We start from the raw sequence: 25,735 nt of genomic DNA on the forward strand, positions 1-25,735 counted from the left end.
CAAATTTCCCACGGACTTCGTACATAAATTTCCCATAGACTTTGTACACAAATTTCCTTGTGGATGGAGCACCCCAGTCTTTAGAATTCCCCCTTGGAGTCCTTTTGTTTCCCCTTCTTTGTTTCGTACTTGGTCTCCATAAGGTACCAAAAATAAGCACACAACATTTTGTAAGGGGAAATTAACTTGTATGTAATTTACTCGATAGGTACTCGACCCTATGGTGGGCCAGCGCGTTTACCTAAATCTGTTTTATAACTACGCGCATGACGTCATTTTGAGTAATAGCCTCGGCGGTGGCTACGGCTGGAACGCTTGGACGTCTAATAAAGTACTTCTATTTTCTACCTCCGTGGTTGTAGTTGCAGCCAATGACCATTGCTAGCCGTAGCCGAAGTCGCTTGGTTCGGACGCAGTGTAACTGAAACTAAACTTCTCCAGAAGACGATCAGAGCATACTGATCGAAACGTCGAGTTAATCCAACGGTTCTTTTCAGAACCACCCCAACTCATTTAGAGATTGTTGTTACATGGTGTTACCGCAAACTTTTCTATATCTTACTTCCACCATGCAAAGTTTCAAATCCTACTGAAACTGAACTGTGTTAGTTCGTTGTGGCGTGCACGCGTAAAGGTAAAAATGTGACATAGTTTGTTGTTTGTGTTTTTGACACTACGTGCTATTATGATACGGAGCGAGCCTATTTCAGCGAAGCCGTCATTTTTCGAAAAAATCACAAGCCCGATGGATATCCTGGCCTAGTGACCACTGTCGCAGCGCTTTTTAATGGGGATTTTTTGTTGTTCTTCTAAGTCGATTCAAAGATGAAAGAAAACAGTGTGCATGTTATGATCAGACCATTCCTTGCTCTATGCTCAGACTAATTAGATATTATTATGGATTAAAAGTTCACTCTGTTGTCACCCAGCACATGTCCAGCATAAGAAAAAGGCACGAACGTCTCAATAGTGTCCATAGGTGCGCGGGTCCCTTTCCAAAACTCATAGATTCGATCAAGTGTCATTCAATAGTTCTTATGCTCATGTCATCGAATTACTTCATAGCATGTGCTCCATGTTCGTGACTCTATAATACAGGGGTTGGGTGGTCAAAGTGTGTGACAATCATCATCAGATGACAACAACAACAAACAGTATAATAGTAGTAATATTAATCTTTAAGGTTTACACGCTGCTTAGGATTTTGATTCAAACAAAGTTTAACTTAATTTAATAAACTTTGCGCCAGTCCCTCATCTTCGATTTTGGCGCGCAATGTGGCACTCTGTTTGTCTGCTTTTATAAAGCTAAAACCCATTTGCTCCTTTCTACTTGACTTTGCTGTGAAATGACGACATGACAAACAACGTGTAATAACTGTTCTCACGCTTGCATGCACCCAAAGTATCTCGCCAAAATGGCCGCAACAGTTTGTGCATGTACGGCCTTACTGTGTTGCTCAAAGGCACGTACAAAGTACATCTATATTTCGTCATTGACCTTAACAAGAGAAAACTGAAAAGGGGACAATGTGGCACATGCCATCCAACAAACACCATTCAAAATGTGCGCCTAACCGTAACCGCCAACTTTCTGCGACTGTGTTAGCCTTATCCCAAGTTTTCAGCTTCGTTTGTACGATGCTGAAAAACCATGCTTCGACCCCACGGTATACTGTACCGTGCAGTTCGTCGTTCAACGTGTGATTCATGCTACTTAGTGAATTCAAAGCGGGGTGCTTGCGTTAAGAACCTTGAGACAAGGCTACGACTGTGTTTGCGTTTTTGGCGATGGACCAAAAATGTCGTGGTTCAGCGGACTTTCTAAGGTGAAACCTGACGGAACTATACGATGTAACGCAATCGACACGCCTAAAGAACGGTCGCCTTCTAACAACTGCTACACCAACGAGGTTCAACTTTTGTGATTAATCTCATCTTGTGGTCTGCTCTTGGGCTTCCTTTGAAGAGAGTTTCTTCAACATGAATTCCGTAAGTAGTAAGGATTTTGACGGTATTTTGCCTGTTTTGTTGTAGTTTTTATTAGGCCTATGGCCTAGGAAAGACAACGTTGATAGGCTACTATACTCTAACGAAGATTACAAACACAACAAGTAGAACAAACTAATGACAAGAAAAGAAAGTTCAACATTATGCTTTTTCCTCTCATGGTTTGCTGTGTTAAAGGTATACAGATGATTGGATACAACATTGTATTGATTAATTTAGTCTATTGTTAAGTTCAAAGGCTTTTTTATAGAACCTTTTTTTTGAGAGAGAGTATTTCCCCCTAAAATGAAATTCGTATTCGAGGAGGTATCTGAAAACCATGCAAATAAAATCCAAATAAAGGCAAATTACAGCTGATATCGGTTATTGCATTCCTTACACTGTATATTTCATGTAATTTTTAACAATCTTTTTATCTTCTCAATTTTTTGAGGTTTTGAGGAAAAAAAGGAAAAGAAAAAAAGTTTTATGCTGAAAATTATGCATGGGTTTTCATTATTTGCTCCCGACCGCGACTTGCACAACGGATTAAGCCAAAATGAATTGTTATTTTCATGAAATATTATGGTTGATCACACAAAGTATGGAACTTGTCCTGTGACTATTGTCAGCTCTACCTCCCAATCCTGTATAAATCAATACCTGTAACTTTACGTAGGCCTATTACACACCCTCCCTACACCGCGCATATTATGCCTCTCTCATGAATGTCATATACAACACTTCCGGGTCAAGCTTCGGCCCATAGGTGATCTGATGTGATCTAGGCCAAATTGCATAGCTGCTTAAGCACACGAAGTTGTTAAGCATAGGCTAAACAAAACTATCCTTACCAGAATATTAGGTTACCAGCCATTGTATGTAAAGAAAAAAAAATTCTAGCCTTGGTTTTGAGTCTAGATTATTTGAAATGAAAAAAAAAAAAAAGCCAGTAAAAAAGCAACTATGACCTTTTCGAAATCACGGCTTTGGATTAGGGTCCGGCTCCGGCTTAGGACCCGGCTCAGTAATTTTGGCAAGCATGTGCTTCAAACAAAGGCAGATGGAGCCCCAGCCAGAGCAAAAGCCAAATCCATATAACTCGGTCAAGTTTTTTGCCTTATTACGTTTTGAAGTGAATTTATTCTCACAATTTCTTATTCTGTCGAAACCGCAGCACACTAACTTATTTGGGTAGAAGGCTTCGACGGTTTCGATTGAATAACGAATTTTGAGGATTCTTTCACAGAATTTTGAGAATTCTTACACTTCGAAGTAATGTGGTTTGTTAAAAGGTATTACGGCCTAAAGTTTGAATCAGAGAAGCTTTGCTCCATGTATTCGTATTCCTGGGCGTGGAAATTGTTTGCTCCGGATTTTCGGCGATATCTCAAAAACGTTAAACAAAATTAAATGAAATGTTCACCATATGTTGGCTTTATTGTCTGCATTTAATATAAGATTAATACAATCAAACGGTTAAAAAAGACAAAGGTGTTGTCAGTGCAATTTGAGCGATTCTGTTAGGTCAGTTGTTTTAATGACAACATTAAAGAGTACCCGGCAGTGACCACTGCCCGAAGCCGACGTTTCGGACACGGACTTTCACACTGTCGCGACAACGAAAACGATAACGATAACGACACAAAGAGGGCGTGCATTTCTTATCGTTCTCGTTTTCGTTCTCATATCGGGGCCTGTGTGACCGGGCCTTCAAGCCCGCTTGTACTTCCTGTACGAATGTGAATGCGATACTGACAATTTTACGTAAACAGGGATGTGTAAACATTCGTATCTCATTTATAGAAAGTATGAAACCGGGGTTTAGTTTTGTTGATTGTTCAGTTTTTGTTTTCTGTTTGGTTTAACAGAGACGCGGGAAAAGAGCAAGACCCGCCACGGTATCGGCTCGCCGGCCCCGACCAGCATCGGGTCGCAATGTAAGTAAACTGACCCAACAAAACGGTGTTTTCCATCCACATGCTTCGAATTTTTATAATAACTGAAATTGTTTTCAAAAAACTTGTTGTTTTTCAAATACTTCTTTATTGGGTCTATCGGGACATTAAATAAGGGACCCCAAGTGTAAAATTTCGTTTTGTGAAGCATCCATTTTCTAAACGACTCGCTGCAAAAACAGTTGTTTGGCTGTCAAAATTGACACCGAGTGTGTTCTCTCATAGATACACAAGAGAGAATTATATAGGGTGGTATAACACCAAGGTAATTGCAGATATTAGTGTTATTTTAACTTTTGACACATTAGGCCTACGTTGTAACTTCTTTTTTTTTGATACCAATTATGTGACAACACCGATGGTGTCAATTTTAACACCCCAGGTTTTGCACTTCAGAACCTTCAGAAGGATTAGAGACTTGTTTTCCCAATTTTCATAATAACTTTCTATTGTAAAATGGTAGGATCGCAGAATTTAATTTGTTGGGAATCCCTCTTTAAAGGCACTGAACACTATTGGTAATTACTCAAAATAATTGTTGCCATAAAAACTTACTTGGTAACGAGCAATGGGGAGCTGTTGATGTTATAAAACATTGTGAGAAAAGGCTCCCTCTGAAGTTACCTGGTTTTTGAGAAAGAAGTAATTTCTCACTAAAATATTTTAATTGATTTCAAGACCTCAGCTGAGGTCTCGAATTCAAGCATCTGCTGAAGCACACAACTTGTGCGACAAGGGTGTTTTCTTTCCATTATTCTCTCGCAACTTCGACGACCAACTGAGCTCAAATGTTCACAGGTTTGTTATTTTATGCATATGTTGAGATACACCAAGTGAGAAGACTGGTCCTTGACAATTACCAAAGGTATCCAGTGCCTTTAAAGCATATTGAAATACTTGTTTGACCATGAATTTGCATTATCTTCGTTTTGGTTAAAGGCAAGCCGTCGCCGAGTGAAGCTAAGCGGGTCGCTGTTCCTATCGAATGATGGTAAGAGCAAGTTCTACCCTGACGGCGGCCGCGAACGACGGTCAACGGCCCCCCGTGGTGTGGGGCGTCCGAAACGGAGGGTCATTCGGCTGCTTCGGAGGACCAGGTCGCGGGAGGAGCGACCACCACCGATGCCCGCACCCGTCTCATCCGCTAGATACTACAACAACACATTCTACGCAAACGAAAATAAATTCAATATGGTAAGAATGATTATGTGCGTTTAAAACTATTTATTTATTTCATTTTCTATAAGATGTTTATCCTTTGCTGTCGCTTGGTTAGTAAAGTGTGAAATGCAAAAATGTTCCCGAATCCAGAAAAGGGATAACAAAAAACATCCGAAAACGACAACTCAGATGGGTTGGACACACTCCTATACAGAAACCTGTCAAGGGGCCGCTCAATATGCTCTCTACACTCCATCTCATAGCCGGCGATTTCATGAAGCCTGCATCATTTAATAACAATCCTCTGAAGTAACGTAGTTTTCGAGAAAGAAGTACCTTTCCACTAAAATATTTGAAATTTGATTTCGAGACCTCAGAATTATATTTTGAGGTCCCGAAATCAAGCAACTGAAAGCACACAACTTGTTGTGACGAAGGTTTTTTTTCTTCCACTACTATCTCGCAACTTCGACGACTAATTGAGTTCAAATTTCTATAGGTTATTTTGTGTGTACGTTGAGATACACCAAGTGAGAAGACTGGCATGTGACAACAACGCAAGTTGTACAAGTGTCTTTAAAAACAAAAAGTTGAAGTTTTGCCTGGTGGAAGTAAAACTAAGAGAGGCTTGCGGCAACACCATGTGAAAGTTTCTTCTTCTTTTTTTTATTTTATAGGAGAAGCCAGGGGATGACGATAGTAATTATGGCAGTGAAGCCCCACCCAATCTTCAAATGGCAATGATGAGAACTTATATCACATGCTTTGCCATCGGACTCTTGCTGGTCCTCTTCGTTACGGCAATTGTTGTACCTGTGGTCATTATCGCTAGTAAGTCCCCACCCCCTCCAAAAAGTCCCCCTCTAGTTAAAGCCATTGGACACTTTCTGAACAGAACACAAATTAAAAGTTCACAGATTTACAAATAACTTACAGGGTTTACAGAAAGTAATGTGAAATACTTCCCTTGAAATATTATTCCATGAAATGCTTTACTTTTTGAGAAAACATTAAAACAACTATCAACTTTCGATATCGAGAATAACAGATTTATTTTAAACACATGTCATGACACGGCGAAACATGCGGAAACAATGGTGGGTTTTCCCGTTATTTTCTCCCGACTAAATTTTCACAGGTTTGTGATTTTTATATATAAGTTGTGATACACCATGTGTGGGCCTTTGAACAATACCGTTTACCGGTGTTCATTTGAAAGTTGGCCCAATCCCTGTTGAGCAAACTCCTGAAAATGTTCATTGACTTAGTCCAGTCGTTTACTACACGCTGGATGGAGAACTCATTTCTCACTCTAAGACGTGACCTGCTCTTGGTTATCTTGAAGCTATGACCCCAGCCGTCGATTTCACCAAACCCTTCCTAACTTAGGATTAATCATAGGACTTAAGACGAGTAAGTTTCGTAATAGACGTTATGACGCATTTCAGCCATATCATAAGTTAGGATGAGTTACTCGTCCTAGCTCGAGATAGGATTAATGCTAGCTTTTCGTAAAATCGGCTGCTAATTTTGTAAACTGATTTCAGTTTAAAGAATTGTTTGGTGTCAATGTTATCAATACCTAATAGCTTGCATCCATTTTAAAACTACATTCATCAGAGGGGAATAATCATCTGAATCTAGTCATTAAACACTTTTGAAACACCCGTTGAAATAAAACCCAAAATACAGGCGAAATTGTATCAACAGTTTTAGTCAGAGTGCAACACCCCGAGAATTCAGAATTCAGCGTGAGCACCAAGTCCAAAACAAGTCCAAACATCAAATACATGTTATACATGTATGCTGCACGTGGTTCTTACCAAAGTTCTTTTTTTGTTCATTAAGTTTTTGACTAACGAAGATACCTTCCCTTAAAACAACAACAATTTTTCTTCTTTTCTTTTAAATGCAGGTACATCGACGGGACGTAAGTAGAACTGACGCTTCTTATCAATTCAAACTCAAAGAGAAAGAAGTGGTTCGCCCCGGTGTTCCTGGTCTGATCGCCAGCAAATTGCGCCACAGCACCTTGTAAAACATTACATGGTGTCTTTTAAAAGGAATGTACCCCATACTTAGTAAGACTAAACTGAGCGCTTAAATACGCACTAGGGTGCGATAAAGCGCTATAATGTAAAAACTTAGTAGTATTATTTTATTGTTGTAATAATATTACCAGTCCTGTACTTATCGTTAACCATTCAGCGACAGTGACGGGTTATATGATCATAAGAACTGGCTTCACGTCGGTCTTGGATGACACTTCTTCTGCTCAATACACCACCCTGAAAACGGACTTCGAATCAGCAGTAAGTTTTGATAGTTGTTTCTATACTCCCCACAAAAACAAAACCACAACAACAACAAGCAAACAAACAAATAAACAAACAAACAAACAAATAAACAGACAGACAGACAGACAGACAGACAGACAGACAGACAGACAGACAGACAGACAGACAGACAGACAGACAGACAGACAGACAGACAGACAGACAGACAGACAGACAGACAGACAGACAGACAGACAGACAGACAGACAGACAGACAGACAGACAGACAGACAGACAGACAGACAGACAGACAAACAAACACCCCCACACCTCAAGCTTGTATACGTCTGCAACCGCGTACCTACCCCTCGTTTGTTTAGGTCATCGGTTTGAATAAGTGTATAACTACTCACACACACAAGTGTGTAAACACCTGCAATCGTGGACCCTCCTTTGTTCAACTCTTTGTGATAGCAACCGTGGACCCATTGTCCCTTTTGTACTAGGTTCCCGGTTTGAATGTGTATACAAACCCACACGCACACAACCCCGCAAAAACCCACAAACGCCCATCGAGAAAGACTCTTCTAGGGTCAAAACGTCAGGCCATTAACTATTTTTTGCACGCAACAATTACCAATTTTCCTTCCTTCTCCGCAAGTATACCATGCTAATTTTTTAGATGCTCAATTTCAAGAGTTCACCGACTGTTACCACTTTTATTTCATTCTCCTTTTTCCCACTTCTCACGTGATATAAATAGATGAATCAAATCTTTCGAAACAGCGCCATCTACGTCGACGACTTTAAAGAGAGCACCGTCACCGATTTTGCGTAAGTTCTCATGAAGACTTGGCTCAATTTCATAGAGCTGCTAAGCACAAAAGTAGCTAAGTATGGGAGGTATTTTATTTAATTGAAAGTTTGCAGAAATCGTGAATTTGGTTAAAACATCTGTTAATACGATTGAGTGTTTTACAAACAATTTGGCCGTCCATGCCAACCAATACGTCATCCAATAACATCATTGTATCCAATGAAACCCCTGGTTCTGAAGTAGGCCTATCCTACCTGTCTTTTTACTTGAGAAAATTCATTTGATGAGTTGACAGTCGTTATTACCACCCTGCACCAGCCTAAGAAAATAGCAACAAATTTAGTCTCATTGCCTAGGAATGTTGTCCACATTCTCATCATGGGCTCCTATCCATTAGGCCGAGTAAAAAAATAAACTTGTTTAGCGTCCCCGCCTGCTTCCTTTTTAGAGGCCGCCTCCTTTTTAATTTTTTTGTTTGATTTCTTATGCACATTAAACCAAAAAGCTAAAGTTTTATTTGTAATAATTTTTTTTAATTCGATGACAAAATGGTTATTTTAAATGATCTCAGCTAAATTAATCTGAATGTCTTGTCAAAAATGTGCTTCATTTATGTATGGTGTGTTTGAGCAGTAGATAAAACAATGGATATTTGATATTTTAAAAAGAATGGCGACAATCTTGAAATATAAAATAAAAAATAAAAAGCCCCTCCTCCTTCTTTTTTTTGAGAAACCCGGACGCTAAACATGTTTCTTTTTGTTCTCGGCCTTTTTTCACTTCATATTATACAGCGCTTCTGAAACAACAACCACCACCCAAGTTGATTTCAGCGTAGTCTTCAATTCAGACGTTGTGATTACTCGTTTGTTAAGAAATAGTGTGTTTAAGTTCATCACGGAGGAGACTTTGAGGGCGGGGTCGCCATTTGCACCGCTCGATGTTGTACCGAGCACACTGAATATAGCAGACAGTAAGTTTCAATTATTTTATATTCCGATATAATTTTTCCCGCCACAGTTTTTCTCGTGACTCATAACATGACAGAGCTAGCTTTAAGGCAATTACTTAAAATAAATGTTAGCATAAAAACTTACTTGGTACCGAGCAATGGAGAGCTGTTGATAGTATAAAACATTGTGAGAATCGGCTCCCTCTGAACATAGAGTAAGGACAGAGGTAACTTAGTTCTTGAGAAAGAGGTTATATCTCACTCAAATAATCAAATACTTCAGCTAAAGCCTTTTGTTGTGCATCTGAAAGCACACAAAGTAATGCAACAACGCTGTTTTTCTTTCATATTCTCTTCTTGCAAATTTGATGACCGATTGAGTCCATATTTTCACAGGTTTTTATTGTATGCATAATTAGATACACCAAGTGAGAATACTGGTCTTTGACAATATTACCAAATGTGTCTATAGTACCTTTCACAGGTTTATTACAGTTGGCTTTGGGCTTACATAAAAGTGTAGATACTGTGGGGTCCTTGGCTGGCAAGTATACCAATGTTGTCCGAGTGTTTGAAATTTTGACCTATACTGATATTTACTCATAACTTATTGCATTTTTCAGGCTGTAGTGTCTATTGTGAAAATAATGGAGTTTTGTCGGTGATCTCCTGTACATGCACATGCGCAACAGGCTTCACTGGTGCAACATGCACAACAAGTAAGTTGTATAGATCTTTCTGTTGAAACGTCAAGCCCGAGTTTTGGCCAACAAAGGTTTTAAAATGTGTGAATTTCAACCAGTTCATAATACTTATTATATTTTTTTGCGTGGATTGGAAATTAGTCAGGTGCGTGGTTTTTGTTTAGACTGAATTGTGCCAAATTAAAACCACTTGTGTTTTTTGTTCTTTCTTTTCTTCACAGCTCTATAATTCCTACTGGATCTCGAGTTTGTCAAGAACTAATAAAACCCTGCATATGAACCTGGCACAAATTTAAGATATATTGCACTGTTGCCAAGCGGGGGCTACTGTCTGCTGGTGTGATGTGGCTGGAGACTATATCCCTTTAGCCCCTTACACACGAGAGCAATTTAGCACGGGTCCCTTGCTAAATTGTAGCATGGTTGTAAGACTTTACAAAATGCACCTCGTGTGAAAGGACAATAATTTTCTGGAGTGTAAAATCTTGTCCAACATTGCTACATTTTGTCGGAGGTCCGGACCTACGACAAATTGTTACACTAGCGGAAGTTTTGACCAAGGACGTGGGCTACATCATCGTGTGAAAGGAATCCTTGTTTGTTGAACCATAGAGTAAGGACAGAGCGACGTCCTAGGTGAAAATGCCCATACAGCGCATGCTATAGTGGGTGCTATCTTGTCCAACAAGGTGATCAGGATTACCAATTCGTCATATCACTCTCATGTCGCAGAAGGGTTGTTAGTTTTTTAACTTTGCAGTGGGAAAGCTCACAACATCAGTCACACACGGTGATAACAAATAAACAATCCATGCTCGTAAATTTTGTAGCAAGGGACCCTGGCTACACTTCTTCATATATCGCCCTCTTTTGAATGTTTTTCCTATAATTATTGGGAACAGAAGCTCAAAATCTCAACATTTCCGAATGACACCGGTTTGGGAATCAAATTGCCTGTAAATATGTTGAGCATGCGCAGAGGGAAACTGCCCAAAACAAAATGGCGCAACTATAGTTTGATTCATAGAGCTGTATATAACTCTATGGTTCGATTGTGTCGATTTCGTCAGGTGAACTGGTTACTTGTTAACTTGTATAACATGATTATAACAACCCGATGTTTTGAAGAAGAAAAAAAACTGTGCTTCGTCGAAACGGGCTCTAAAGACCACGTGCCCTTTGGTTCCTTCTAAACCGCCCTCTCTTGATATCTGCCCTGCAGTCTATATCGTGTAGATTTAAAAGACAGTAAGACTGACACGTCTTGGTATGGGGTTATGTTATGTTATGTTTTTTAAGTAAAGAACAATCATTAGCTTTTTAAGTGCTGCGAAATAAAGCTTCATCTCTGATTAACCAACAATAATTGTTTGTAACAATATTAAAACTAGATAAAAAAAAAAGCGGATAAAATTATAAATTAAACTCGGGAAATTTTGTGTACGGATTGATGCGGTGATCTGTGATGACGTAATTTTTGAGCTGAAAAATCTAATTGTAACAGGCTCTGGAAACAGTAAAATGTTAGACTCGACTCAAGTCGTTATGGCGTGCAAGTTTGTGGTCATGTGAACCTTTACAGACGCTGTTGATAGGGCCTATTTTGTGGCCGGCGAACTCGGCGACTTTGATTCAAAATCTACACGTAAGAATTTTAGAAAAAGGTGTCATAATTTGTTGTTCCTGGAACTGACTCTTATCAAGAGACAACTAGTTACTATTTTTTTTACTATAAATTGTATATAATAAACATTTATCATACATTTGTATAGGCCTATGTATTTCATGTACACAGACACTGCGGTATATTGTACATTTTGAAATATTTGTAGTTGTATAGTCAGTTCTGTTTGAGTTTCGGAGATTGCTTAATAGTGTATAGTGTAGTTTGCCTTGCTCTATGGTTTGTCCTACATGCAGTTAAAGGAACACGTTGCCTTGGAACGGACGAGTTGGTCAAAACAAAAGCGTCTGTAACCGTTTTTTATATAATGCATATGGTTGGAAAGATGTTTTAAAAGTAGAATACAATGATCCACACAAGTTTGCCTCGAAATTGCGTGGTTTTTCTTCTACTGTGCGAACTAACACGGTCAGCCATTTATGGGAGTCAAAATTTTGACCCCCATAAATGGCCGACGTGTTAGTCGTCGAGGTAAAAGGAAAACCATGCAATTTCGAGGCATGTTTGTGTGGATCATTGTATTCTACTTTTACAACATCTTTCTACCCATATGCATTTTATAAAAAACGGTTACAAACGCTTTTCAAAGACCAACTCGACCGATCCAAGGCAACGTGTCCCTTTAATGTGTAGGCCTAGGTTATATAATATGTTACAAAATTGATTATTGACGAAATGAGTGAAGTTTCCTTAAGTCTTGAAACGTCACGCCATCCTTGTGTAAAGCTACTGGAAGCCTCCTCTAATAAAAGTAAAAACTGCCAATATCATCAATCTTGTTAAAAGTTATTTATGCGGGAATTAAAGCCTATTATGTTATGACACTCAAAGCCGGTGTCGCATGCAATTATGTCCTCTTTGCAATACTATCCGGAGGACATTATTCCGGACGGTTTTCCATGAGCAATCGTTTCCGCCCGGATGCTGCTGCATAATGCAATTGTGTCCGCCCGGACACATTTGCATATGCAGTTGTGTCCGCCCCGTGCAAAACCGTTCTTGTAGTTAAACGCCCTTGGCAACGGAATATGTTCGCCTTTTTTTTTTTACAAGCTAAGTGCATGTCATGAATAACATGGCAAATTAATGTTCGGCCGTTGGGTATTCGCTGCAATCATAAAATACGTAAATAGTCATGCTGTGCATTTAGTGCATACATGCTCACCTACGCGCGCACATACATGTACAGTCATGTACAATGTGTCCACCGGACGGTTTTCGCATAGCCCCGGACACGATTGCATAATTATGCAAAAGTGTCCAGAGCGGACAGTATTGCATGGCGGACACCATTGCATAGTTGCTGGAGTGGTGCAATCAGTTCAGAAGCGTTTTACACAATATCTTTTAGTCGTTTAAAATTTGCTTTATTTGGTTCAGTTTTGCAACAAGTTTCACGGTATATAACACGCACCGTTGTTTGTTCAAATATTACCGGGGCACGTGCCCCCCCCCCCCCCCCCTACATCCCCTTGATCCACGCACGGTGCTGATGAGCAGGGTTAACTATTCTGGTATGTGTGGGTTATTTTTTTCTCTGTAGTAGGCTATACAAATGCCATCCTCAAAAACTGTCCCTTTTTTAAGGTTTACCTTTTTTGAACCGATTTTGGAGAAGAAAAAAATCCCCATAGAAAAGCACAACGACAGTGACAATGCTGATGTACAGAAAAAAATGCGTGCGGGGAGGCAGGGACTCAGGGTTCCACATCATGAGAAGGTTGCGTCTTTAAGTACACTCTCACTCTCACTTAGGATGTCCTGTGTTATGCCAAAAAGTGTCACCTGCCGATAGTGCCCGCTCATTAACATTCTGTGATGTGATTGGTCAAGCATCCATGACGTCACATTATTTAATTAGACGTCGCACAGTTTTATCTTTTCATCTGAGGTTTTTGTCTTTTTTGTTTTTTTAATATTATTTTTTGCGAGTTCATGTACAATTATCTTGACATTTAGTCCATTCATACGACCAAATACTTCCCAATTAAAACAAATCATAGCATCATCTTGAAACACAAACTGAACTATCATGTATATGCTGATGACACTCGGTTGTATTTCTCTTTTAAACCATCCAAACATTTTGCTGATGAGATCATCAGTCGTATTGAAACGTGTGTTGGTGAAATTCGTGTTTGGATGCAAGACAATTTCCTTAAACTTAATGATAACAAGACTGAATTTATGATACTTGGTTCACGCCAACACTTCTCTAAAGTTACTATTCCCCATATTAATATAGGTGACTCCGAAGTTACCGCTGTTACCAAAGCTCGTAATCTTGGTGTGATCTTCGACTCTTCCATGACACTTTATTCACATATTTCTAGTATTGCACGTTCTACAACATTTCACATTCGTAATATAGGCAAAGTGAGGAAATATTTAACACAAAAAGCAACTGAGCAAATAGTCCACTCCGTCGTCGTTTCCAGACTTGACATGTGTAACTCACTTCTATATGGTCTTCCTAATACTCAAATTGAACGACTTCAGCGTATTCAGAACTATGCTGCTCGTGTTATCACCTTAAATAAAAAGTCCTGTCATATAACTCCGATTTTGAAAGAATTACACTGGTTACCCGTAAGCAGTAGAGTTAAGTATAAACTTCTGCTTTTTTTGTATAAATCACTCACCAACAATGCCCCTGCATATATTGATGATCTACTCAAACCATACAATCCTCCTCGCAAACTCCGGTCTTACAATTCTAGTCTCCTTATTGAGCCCATATCCAATCATTCATGGGGAGACCGATCTTTCTCACATGCTGCCCCACGCCTATGGAACAAATTGCCAGCACTAGTAAAATCATCTGTTTCTTTAACACAATTTAAGAAAAACCTTAACCAAGTATTTGAGAAAATGGTTTGATTTCTACCCTTCGATGTTTCTACCCTTCGATGTTTTCTTTGATATTGCATTTGTATTGTACATTGTATTTCTCTTCAACATGTTCTGGATTTCTTCTTAGCTTAGGCTTACGTTTCAATTTTGGTTATTGTAAATGTAAATATTATTCTTTGTATTTAGCGCCATGAGCACTTTGATGGATTTGTGCGCTTTATAAGTTCTCATTATTATTATTATTATTATTATTATTATTATTATTATTAAGAAAACTTCCAAGGTCCAATACTGTTTATTTGTGACGACAAGTTTTATCGAATACCATCCCCGCGTCGTTTCTAAGAAAACTGTCCATTCCTGCCTACCAGTCTGTTACACCCGATCGCCTTCGCACGGACACTATTGATGTCAAGTCTCATGTGCCAAATAGTGTCCGTGCGTCTACATACGCATGCTCAGAGGACACTATTTTCGGCGGAAACTTGTTGGCATGCCACCGGATTTCCCCTCGTTGTAAAAGTTCTTAGAAATAAAGAAGGGGACACCTTGCCACAATAACAAATATCTTTATTCGTACTCCACCTGTTGGTTGTAAATGACGGACGTTTATAATAACATTGAAGGTCACCTTCCCACTTTCACCTTAAAGTGATGATGGTGCAAACTGGCACATCAATGTTCATTGCTGCTCATATCTCAACCATAGGCTCCGTTTTATCATGGAGGAAGGAAGAGAAGGAGCTCCAACGAAGGGACTTCAAAAGTCGAACCTGCGGTACCGCGGTCGTACACCTCGTAATCACCCACATACCTCCACAGACAATGAGCGACCTGGCGCATGTGAGTTTGCGCGTGCGCACATGGTTCTTCACTCAACTATGGTGTCGTATGTCGTATGGATATAATACAGAAAAAAAAAACTTTTTTGAGACCTGATAAAAATTGTGTACACTTGTGCTCACCAAATCGAAAAACACAATTGAATACCAACCACCCTCGTGTGCTAATACCCAAATTTTGAACCACCGCCAGTGACCGGAAAGTCACAAAAAATGTAAAAAACAGATTGTACATGTGAAATGGTATTTTGGCTGGTAACCGTCTCCCGGTAAGCATAATTTTACTGTGCTTAGCTATGTTTTATGCTTAGAAGTTGGTCTATGAAATTGTGTGCAGACTGTTAATGCGATATATGGCCTATTCAGAACTAGAGCAATTTAAATTGTTCCGTTTAAAACACAATTATTATAGATTTAGGCAAGTATTTTTTAACCAATGCTCTCCATAAGGACTATTTTATTTAAATACAATGTTCATTGTTTCAAGATGGGCTTTTAAAATGAAAAAAATATTAGTGGTGAACAATATTTCCCTGTAGTTAAAATATTTTATTAAAGGACAGCCACAATGGCAATTTCCGTAATTTTTTGACAACTGTTCTTTGAACCAGTGCTTTATACGAGTTCATTAAACAGACAAAAGCATATTTTGGTTAAATTAAAATACAATGTTCATTTTTTCAATATAGGGCCTACGCTTTTAAAATTGGAAAAAAAAATGATATAGTGGTGGACAATACTGCCCTCTAACTCAAAATATTGTATTCAAGGACAACCACAATGACAAGTGTAATGGTATACCGTCATTGTTTCCCTTATAAGGTCATACCGGACAACCACAAAGTGGATATATTTTTGTTTATGTCAAACCAGTTGATTTCAATTTTGAATGATTTAGATCGCCAATTCTGGAACAATATACAGGGACGTCCGCGCTTTCAAAAGCTTCAAATAACTTAACAAACAACGTCTGAGTCTAGAATTATTTTAGAATACATAAAAAACAGCAACACAGCAAACAATTAATAAACACAAACAAAATAACACAAACAAAAAACCAACACAAACACATTCAAATATAAAACAATCATTTAAATTGGCCAATAACTTTTCAAAGTACAACTCTGTGTGTAAGTCTATTTTTTGTTCCACAAAATACCACAGTATTTCAAAAAATCCTCCCAAGATCCGTCACCTTTACTTAAACATGTTTTTTTATTATGCAAAACATGTAAAATAACATAACAAACAACATCATTATTTTAGTACATCACAGCAACAAAACAAAAAATGTAAAAACACAAACAAAACAATGTGAACAAAACAAAATAAAAATAAACAAATAAAAACAAAATCCCTTAAATCGGTCAAAAAACTAAAAGTACAACTCAATGTGTAGGTCTACTTGTTGTCCCGCAAATACTAAACTATATTCCATCCTCCAAAATACACGCTGTACATGCTAAAAGAAAATTCGTCTCCTGAGACGACAATTATTTTCGTGACCTTGTTTTACTAATTTCTAAAAATAAAAAAATAAAACTACAGCACCTCAGCAATTTATTTTTTTAAAGGAAGCTTTCTACCACCATTATCTTCAAACATTGTAAGTTTACTGTAAATCTGTGGCATTGTGTTTTGTGTTACAACAAGCACCCAAACCCTTTAACAATTCTGTTCCTTATTAGATTCCGTGAGGTGGTACTGAGGTTATGCAGGTTAATACGCCGATAAGTCAAGGCCAATTTCGACCTCCTTCCTTCGCTGGTATTAGAGACTCTTTAAAGGCAGGGTATACTTTTGAAAATTGTCAAAGACCAGTATCCTCGCTTTGTGTATCCCAACATGCATAAAACAACAAACCTGTTAAATTTGGGGTCAAGTGGTCAATCGCAGTTGCACGAAAATGTTTATTTATTTATTTTTTTATATCAAATTTGTTTGTGGAAAATTACTTCTTTCTCTAAAGCTTCTTAAAATGGGTAGTTTCTTACAATGTTTCATACTACCAACAGCTCTCTATTGCTATTTACCAAGTTTGTAAATGGTCATTAACTTGACTGTGGAAATTCCAAAACCTGCCGTTAAAATGGATTTTGATACCTTTAAGTTGTTTTGACCATGATGAATCCCTACTCACTGTGAATGAAGATCAATGTAATATACCTGTAGAAGTTTCAGCTTCATTAGTCGTCAAGCTTTTTAGAGAAAAACAAGTGAAAGTCACAGAGCGAAGTCTTCAGGAGAGTCGCGTATACCAATACTGGTAAAAGACGTTGTGCCACGAAAGTTACTTTCGTTAGATTGTTTTACTCATTTCTTAAAATCTACAGCACCTCAGCAAATAATATTTAAAGGGAAGCTTTCTACCTTCATTATCATCAGACCGTGTGTAAATTTAATGTAAATCTGTGGGTCTTCCTACAAAAAGTACCCAAAGCCTTTAAAGTTCCTTGCACAGTTTCGGTGCCACTGTCGTCATAACAACGACAACAACATTGTCTTGACATCTGGGACATGTATTAACAATGGTACAATGCGAAGAAATGAATTCTTGGGATTGCCAGTAATTTTCAGTAATTTTCAACCCTGCGTGTTGCAAGATTAGGGTTTGCAAATCCGGGAAAGGGGAGGGGCGTGGGAGGGGAAGAGGGATCTTGGCAGCCGCAAGAACTTGTTTTGAAAATGTTGAACAATTCCGTGGGCCTTGCTTTTTGTTAATAAACAATATAAATAGCGAACGTGTGCTGACGAGTGCTGTTGGGCCTGCATACTTGTATTGTTTATAATAAATCTTGCCCGGCTGACTAACTCCGTACTTGAACTTGAGCTGGCTCCTTACAATTCTAGAGTTAGACTACTGTCAAGGCGGATGTAGCATCGTATAAAATTGATTGAACTTCTGGGCTAGAACTAAAGCGGATACGCTGTGTTTTGGTTTTGTCCCAATTCTAGCATCCGTTTGATTAACGACTACACCAGTTGTGACTGAGTTTTTTGGCTGCTGAAATATTGAATTTTAGTTCCAATTGTTTCCAAGTTTGACCCTGACACAGTAATGGTTTGGGTGTGCGTCATCGACCGACTCACCCCAACCAGCCAATCAACGCTCAACACTGCCCGGTGATAGGCAAGCAGCTTCCGCGAATTCCCCGCACTGTCTAAGTTTATGCCTTTATTTTGACTAATGAACAGGACATTACTGAATCGAAGTTTTTCTATAAAAGAGGCGAGTTTGCTTAGTTCGATTCAGAATCGAAACAGATGCGTTGACTTTCAAGTCTGAAGAAGGACAGTTATTTTATAATAAAGTTCACACTTTTACAACAGCAATATGAGGTTGTTGTCGCTTTATGCGGTGATAGCAGTGGCACTGATGGTATGCTGTCTGATGCCGAGCGATGGGCTCTCAAAGCCCGTCAAGAAGAAGCACGGAAAACGCGGTCAAGGGGCGCCGGGAGATCGCCGCGAAGGCTCCCGTGGAGAGAGACGGAGGGGTCACGGTAAAGACCGACCGGAGGAAGAAGAGCCAGAGGAGACTACTCCAAGCAACGTTGACGAAGAAACCGACGTCGATGGGGAATTTGAATCCGGGCCGCTTTTTGACTCCGAGCAAACCGATACCGAACCCGGTGAGGGTCAAAATTCCGAGGGCGGGGAAGAAGAAGAAGAAGAAAAACATGGGAGAGGCAACGGTAAACCACACAAAAACAATACTACGAGAGGGTGGCAGAATAGAAGGGAGAACATGCCGATCAGACCTCAGTACAGACCGTCGAATTCTAAGCCTAAAACGGGACCGCTTGAATTGAGTGGTGTCAAGGTTGATGTTAAAGAAAAAGAAGCTATGCGAAAGGCAGTGGTAAGTACATTTGTGTACTAAGAAATTGCAAATAACTTACCGACAATGTAAGCTTTATGGAATGTTGGCCGTCGTCCATTCAATTGTTTTGCTTACAGACTTGAAATTGGTCCCTGACAATACCCAAACCTCATGCCAAAGTATTTTGTTTCACCATATCTCAAAAAGGCTTATTGTTAAAAACCTAAATTAATGCGGTGTTTTTTCCTCCTCCCAATACAGGGTTACATGTCAGCGTACGGCTACATGCGCAAGATGGACGACGACGACTTTAACACAGACAAAATATCCGCTAAGAAGATGAAGAAGAGCATCAAGATGATGCAGAAGTTCATGGGTCTTAAAGAGACGGGCGAACTGGACGAGATGACCATGATGATGATGGAAAAGCCGAGATGCGGCGTGGCCGACATGACACCGCCTTCAACGAAGGGTAACACCACCCGTAGTAACTACACGGGAGGCCCGCTGGATTTCAGTCACTTTGGTCAGAGATGGGACAAACTAGACATCACATTCAGGTATGAGTCTATTTATTTTGGTATTACCCATTTATATACAACGATGTATGTTAGCACTGTATACTCGGTATTTTTCCTAAATCACAGGCATATTACTCGATGGGATTCGAGCACACGACCTTTGCAATTCAAGAGCAGTGTCATACCAACTAGACCACCGAGGTTGCCCGGTAGCTAGAGGCACGTGGTTCGAATCATATACTGTCCACGTCCAAGTGTGGACCCTGAGAACAAAAGAGGTCGACATCATAAGGCAGGGTATTTAAACAATAATTATGTGGTTACACACGTTTAGGGTTTCCACTGGTGTTGAAGAAATTTCCTTATAAGCGTATGGTATGTTTTATACAATGCTTTAGTTTTACAATTAAATGTTGATGTAGCCTATAGTTATCACTGATATCCAATGTTTACTATGACCTGGTTTAAAGGCAGTGGACACTATTGGTAATTACTCAAAATAATTATTAGCATAAACCTTACTTGGTAATGAATAATGGGGAGCTGTTGATAGTATAAAACATTCTGAGAAACGGCTTCCTCTGAAGTGACGTAGTTTTTGAGAAAGAAGTAGTTTTACACGAATTTGATTTCGATACCTCAGATTTAGATTTTGAGGTCTCGAAATCAAGCATCTGAAAACACACAATTTCGTGTGACGCGGGTGTTTTTTCTTTCGTTTTTATTTCGCAACTTCGACGACCAATTAAGCTCAAATTTTCACAGGTTTATTATTTTATGCGTATGTTGAGATACACCAAGTGAGAAGACTGGTCTTTGATAATTACCAATAGTGTCCACTGTCTTTATATAAATGAGATCAACATGGTTCCAATTCCTTAAATTAAAGTATACATTGCCTATATTCACCCATCAATGCAACGATGAAACAAAAACTAATACTCTTTGTCCCAATGCAATTATAACCTCCATACTACAACTATCTTGTCTTTCTCCTTGTATTGGTGTAGAATCTTAAACTATCCCCGCACAATGTCCGCCGAAGAGACCAGAGAGACACTTCTACGCGCCTTCAAAGTCTGGAGCGACATCACCCCACTCACCTTCACGGAGATCCACGGCGCACAATACGCAGATTTCTACCTGAAGTTTGGCTACGGAAACCACGGGGATAGCTACCCGTTCGACGGGCCCGGTGGGGTACTTGCCCACGCGTTTCTGCCAAAGTCCAACTCTGGGGACATCGAGGGTGATGTGCACTTCGATGACGATGAGCCATTTAGCTACGCAACTTATGACGGTGAGTGAAAAACAGACTAAAAACATTTTGCAAGATTTTGATTATTTTGAAGCTTTCAAAAAAGGGGTTCATTTGGAAATTATGATGCACTGAAAGTCTTTGTTATTAATTGTTTTATTTCTGATTGTATAATAAACCGTAGACTGTTTTAAAAGGTCCACTCTAAAACTCCCGGTCAGAATATAACCGGATTCTGGGTTAGGCTGACCTGAAGATTGGAGTGAAAACAAAACTTTCTCCAGGACTTTGATTACTTTGGAAAGTTTTCAAAACAGGTTTTTGGAAATAGGATGTAGGGTTACTGGTAGTCTTTGGGATCAATTTATTTAATTTCAGATTGAATATTGTAGGCCCCACGTGATCCCGAATCTGGGTCAATTCTGACATGGTATCTTGTAGTGGCACACCGTAAGTCCATAACTAACCTTTGCATTTACTGTAAAGCTGATTAAATGTCATCTGCTTGTCTTTTCTGACGCAAATAATTCAGTACGCAAAAACATAATTTTCATAGTTTTTTCTTTACCACAGCCCTTGTGTTTTCTCTGACCAGTGTTTTCTCCCCGTTTTGTTTATGCAATATAATAATGTTTAAATAACATTCAATTCTAATTGCAGGCACAAATCTGTTCCAGGTAGCCGCCCATGAGATTGGCCATTCTCTCGGTATGCATCACTCGTCAGATCCATCTGCCCTCATGGCACCATTCTATCCTGGCTACCAGCCCACGTTCGTTATGCCGTATGATGACCTGTCTGGTATCCAGTCTCTGTATGGTGAGTCAAACTTTTTATAGACATTTTTTTGTCGAGACTACGGCTACGGCTGTTGCTAAAGACGTCCTATACCTCAACGCACGATGACACGGAAATCTAGCTGTAGCCGTGTCCGCCAATCCGGACACGGTCATATAAAATGAAGGAGGGCAGGAACACATATGTTAAGCCTAAACTTATTTTCACGGGGCTGGAATCAGTTTCTTCAAAAGTGGCAGACGAGTATGGCAGACAGTAGCCAGGTCTGACATTAGTGCATCGGGTTATAATATTACTGCAGTAAGACGATTATTTTTGGAGGTAAAACGCTTTTCAAAATTACATGATGCTTTACATTAGGTAGATGTCTTCTCCTATTGCAGAACATTTTTGTTTTATTTGGGCTCTGAGGATATTTGGCTCTGCCAGTTTACTTTTGAAACTACATCACATGTCAATGATTTTGTTAGCTTGAAATTTGTTATATAACGAGCGTACGTTGTGTCTTCATTTTGAATTTCCAGGTTCCAAGCAAAACCCCCAGCCGTACCCATTCCCTTACCCAAACCCACCCATAAACGAACCCACCCAAGCACCAGTCCCTTCCACCACACGTGCCCCACCAGCCACTGTTCAGCCTAACCCGACCCAGTCCCCAACGCAGCCCCCAGCCCAGACCCCAACCACCCCCGTCTCAACCCCCACCGACCCGTGCCCTTCCATCGTCTTCGACGCCACGACATTCTGGCGGGGAGAACTCTTCTCATTCACGGTAAGTTGATATCGCCAAGTCCCTCTTTTTCGCATTTACCGAAAACTATTTGCAGAATGATGAGTATATCAAACTAAAGTACCGTGTAATCACATTTTGTCATGGCTGTCAATTTTTGTCTATAAAGGCAGCAATCGAAGTTGTTAAACAATGTTTTGAAGGGTCCATAAATAATGATGTATACACGGGCCTATGTTTCACATGATACAAAGGTATTGTCATGGTGTGAATGGAAAACTTCCCTTAATTTTGTTTTAAATTAAAGCAACTAGTTTTGACCGATATTGGAAAACAGTGAAAACTGTGATGGATATTCACTTTTTGTTTTGCCCAAACCGTACTATTATTCTTGTTCATCTTTACTTTGATCAGGGCAACAAGTACGGCCGTATTCGTGACTACACCATCCTTTCAAGAGAAGGAGGGAGCAATGCTCAATATTTCTTCCAGAACTTTCCCGGAGACATCGACGCCGTTTATGAGGACCCGGTTACCTACAAGCTCTTTATGTTCAAAGGTGAGTAAAACCGACGCCATTTTGTAAGTTGAGAATGATAGACCGTTCCCTAGGCCATTTTCGAATCCACGGTTTCGGCTTTGGATTCCGCTTCAGACTCCGTTCTCTCGTCTGAAACCCTGAGCACGTACGCAAATCACGCGCAATTGTCAAAACATTGTGAAATTAGCTACTTCAAGGGATAGCAACACTGATTGGCTAACCGAAGGTGACTGCTCTGTTCGCACATACGCTAAAAACTCAAGATATTAGTCACATGTGCACAGCGACAACCATTGGTACACATTTTGTTCAAGTCCATTTTATAAACAATGGTTTGAAAACCACTGATGAGGCGGTTTTCATCTCAATGCTATTTATATGCCAATTAAAAATCTTTCTGCCAATGATGAACACAAAAGTGTCTTGAGTTTGTCGAATACAATAATAATAGTGTCTGCAAAGAGTTACTAAATTCGTATCTGTTGTTTTTGTGTCTTTGTAACAAAAGGTGTACCAATGTTTGTGGCTGTGTACATTTTACAAATTAAACAATTTGAAATATTCTTTTTCCACAGGCTCCAACTACTACGTCTACAATGGTTTGATTCGAGAGAGCGGACCCACCCCCATCACCAACATTGACCCATCGCTCCCTAGTAACATAGACGCTGTAGTCACCTGGGCCGCGGACAAGAAGACGTACATCTTCAAGGACGAGTTGGTGTGGAGGTATGACGAGTTGACTCGCAGCGTGGACCCCGACTGGCCGTACCGAATCGACGAGGTATGGAGGGGCGTCCCGAACGGTGTGGCTGCAGCCTTCCACAACGAAGACTCACGTAAGTATTTCTTTAAAGAAAAACGAAAAAAAAGTAGCCACTGTTCAGTTGCTAACAATGTTACACAATTTAAAAAAAGTGCTGGATATGTTAGAAACAAAACAACAAATGAAAGTTTGCAAAACAAGTTGAACTTGTTGAACAAGTTTGAAGTTGAATTTGGTCAGAACATCTGTTTACTTGATTGAATGTTTTGCCAACATTCGGCCGACCATGCCAACAGCGTGGTTCGTTTGTCAAAATAAATAGAAAATGTATAGAGGGTACAGTACATTGGTTGACACTCGCGTGGGCTTTCTTAAGAAAAAATATTCATAGCTGTGAAGCACTCTAAACCAATCACAAGGCAGATACTAAGTACATGTTTACTTTTGCAAAAAGAAATTAGTAATAATGCATAAATTTATAAGAATAATATTATGAGAAGTTGTTTGACCCATTTTCCCGGTTGTATACTAAAACCTAATCTAACCATGTTATTTTTTTGTATTTATTTTTTACAGATCTTACCTACTTCCTGGTTGGAAAAGACTACTACCGATACGATGACCTCTATGCCGAGGTCGACGTGGGACCAAGAGATTACACAGAGGACTACTTTGGGTGTTTCTAAACTCATCAACTTTGAGTATCAATCAATCCGTCTAGTAGAATGAGCAGTTATGTAAAACGGGTAGGACTACATCGCTGCTAAGTGGAAATTATAATTTGTTTAAACCGTTTGATTCTTTTCATCGTAGTTGTGGATGTATAATAAAACTTACACGTAGAAATTTCATTTCAAAAAGTGTCGGGTTTTTTTTCGCCGTAAATGAGGAGGGTTTATGCCCACGCCGGAAGAATACTTCGCAAGTGGAATACACAATCTGGAGAAACGTTTCTGCCACAAATGTTAAGGGAAAAACAACATTTTTTTCCCACTCTGACCACATTACTTGGAAATAATGATTTTAAAGTTTAATTTAATTTCGGTAGATGTTTTACTTTACAAGTTGATTTCCATTTGTTTAAGGGCAGTGGACACTGTTGGTAATTACTCAAAATGTTTATTAGCATAAAACCTTACTTGGTAACGAGTAATGGCGAGATGTTGGTAATAATATAAAACATTGTGCGAAACGGCTCCTTCTGAAGTGGGGTAGTTTTCGAGAAAGAATTAATTTTCCACGATTTTGATTTCGAGACCTCAGATTTAGAATTTGCGGTCTCGAAATCAACCATCTTGAGCTCAAATTTTTAACAGGTTTGTTATTTTATGCACATGTTGAGATACACCAAGTGAGAAGACTGGTCTTTGACAATTACCAATAGTGTCCAGTGTCTTAAAGAGCGATTCCCAAAAATGTATACATTCCCTTTCAACTACAACCGCGTAATAACAGTATTAACGGTACCACGTAAATTTCTTTTAGTCTGATTGTTTTGTCTTTCAGTTTTGTCAGTTGCTCTTTCGAAACTATGGTTTGGGCTCGGGCTCTGGCTTAAGATCCGTCATTAGGCGTCCTGCTATCGGGGCTTCAACACAAGCAGATGGATAACAATCCGGAGCCATATCCTCAGCCATGGTTTCGAAGGAGCCTTGTAAAACAGAAATTCACAGCCTGTAACAAGAATGATTGCATACATTATACTTAAAAAAAAACCATTAATCTTTTACTTCCATTTTTTGCGACAAAACTATTGTCCTAAAAATCTTTAATTTATTACTTTTAAAATGTCTTCAAAAGTCATAATTTTTATATTTTGCAACTTTAACTTAAACACTGTTTTGATTATTAGTTGTAACATTAAATTTCAGTATTGTTCAAATTGTTTGAAACGTATTCTAAATTGAATAAAATTAAATGTTTATCTTCAATTCCAGAATATGTATTGTTCTGCTGATTATTTTGTCTAACAATATTATACTAATGTTTTTATAACATCCGTGTAGCGGTCAGTTTTTTGACACGGTCTGTTTCTTAAAGGCAGCGGACACTATTAGTAACTA

The 25,735-nt window shown here is 39.2% G+C and overlaps 2 protein-coding genes across 2 annotated transcripts; both read left to right on the top strand.

The window, feature by feature from the left end:
* The first annotated feature begins 1,836 nt into the window (after positions 1-1,836).
* LOC117290870 lies at positions 1,837-10,231 on the top strand. The gene is made up of 10 exons (XM_033772426.1): positions 1,837-1,991; positions 3,860-3,928; positions 4,886-5,140; positions 5,785-5,938; positions 7,023-7,037; positions 7,316-7,419; positions 8,147-8,217; positions 8,995-9,173; positions 9,776-9,871; positions 10,078-10,231. The coding sequence occupies exons 1-10, from the start codon at positions 1,983-1,985 to the stop codon at positions 10,083-10,085; spliced, it is 960 nt and encodes a 319-aa protein (XP_033628317.1). The 5' UTR covers positions 1,837-1,982; the 3' UTR covers positions 10,086-10,231.
* An 8,202-nt stretch (positions 10,232-18,433) lies between these two features.
* LOC117290953 (stromelysin-3-like) lies at positions 18,434-24,518 on the top strand. The gene is made up of 8 exons (XM_033772535.1): positions 18,434-19,097; positions 19,320-19,618; positions 20,590-20,879; positions 21,498-21,656; positions 22,160-22,407; positions 22,780-22,924; positions 23,482-23,745; positions 24,249-24,518. Exons 1-8 carry the CDS (start codon positions 18,570-18,572, stop codon positions 24,356-24,358), a joined length of 2,043 nt encoding a protein of 680 aa, XP_033628426.1. The 5' UTR covers positions 18,434-18,569; the 3' UTR covers positions 24,359-24,518.
* The last annotated feature ends 1,217 nt before the right edge of the window (positions 24,519-25,735 follow it).

This window comes from Asterias rubens, chromosome 5 (genome assembly GCF_902459465.1).
Source record: "Asterias rubens chromosome 5, eAstRub1.3, whole genome shotgun sequence".
Lineage (NCBI taxonomy): Eukaryota > Metazoa > Echinodermata > Asteroidea > Forcipulatida > Asteriidae > Asterias > Asterias rubens.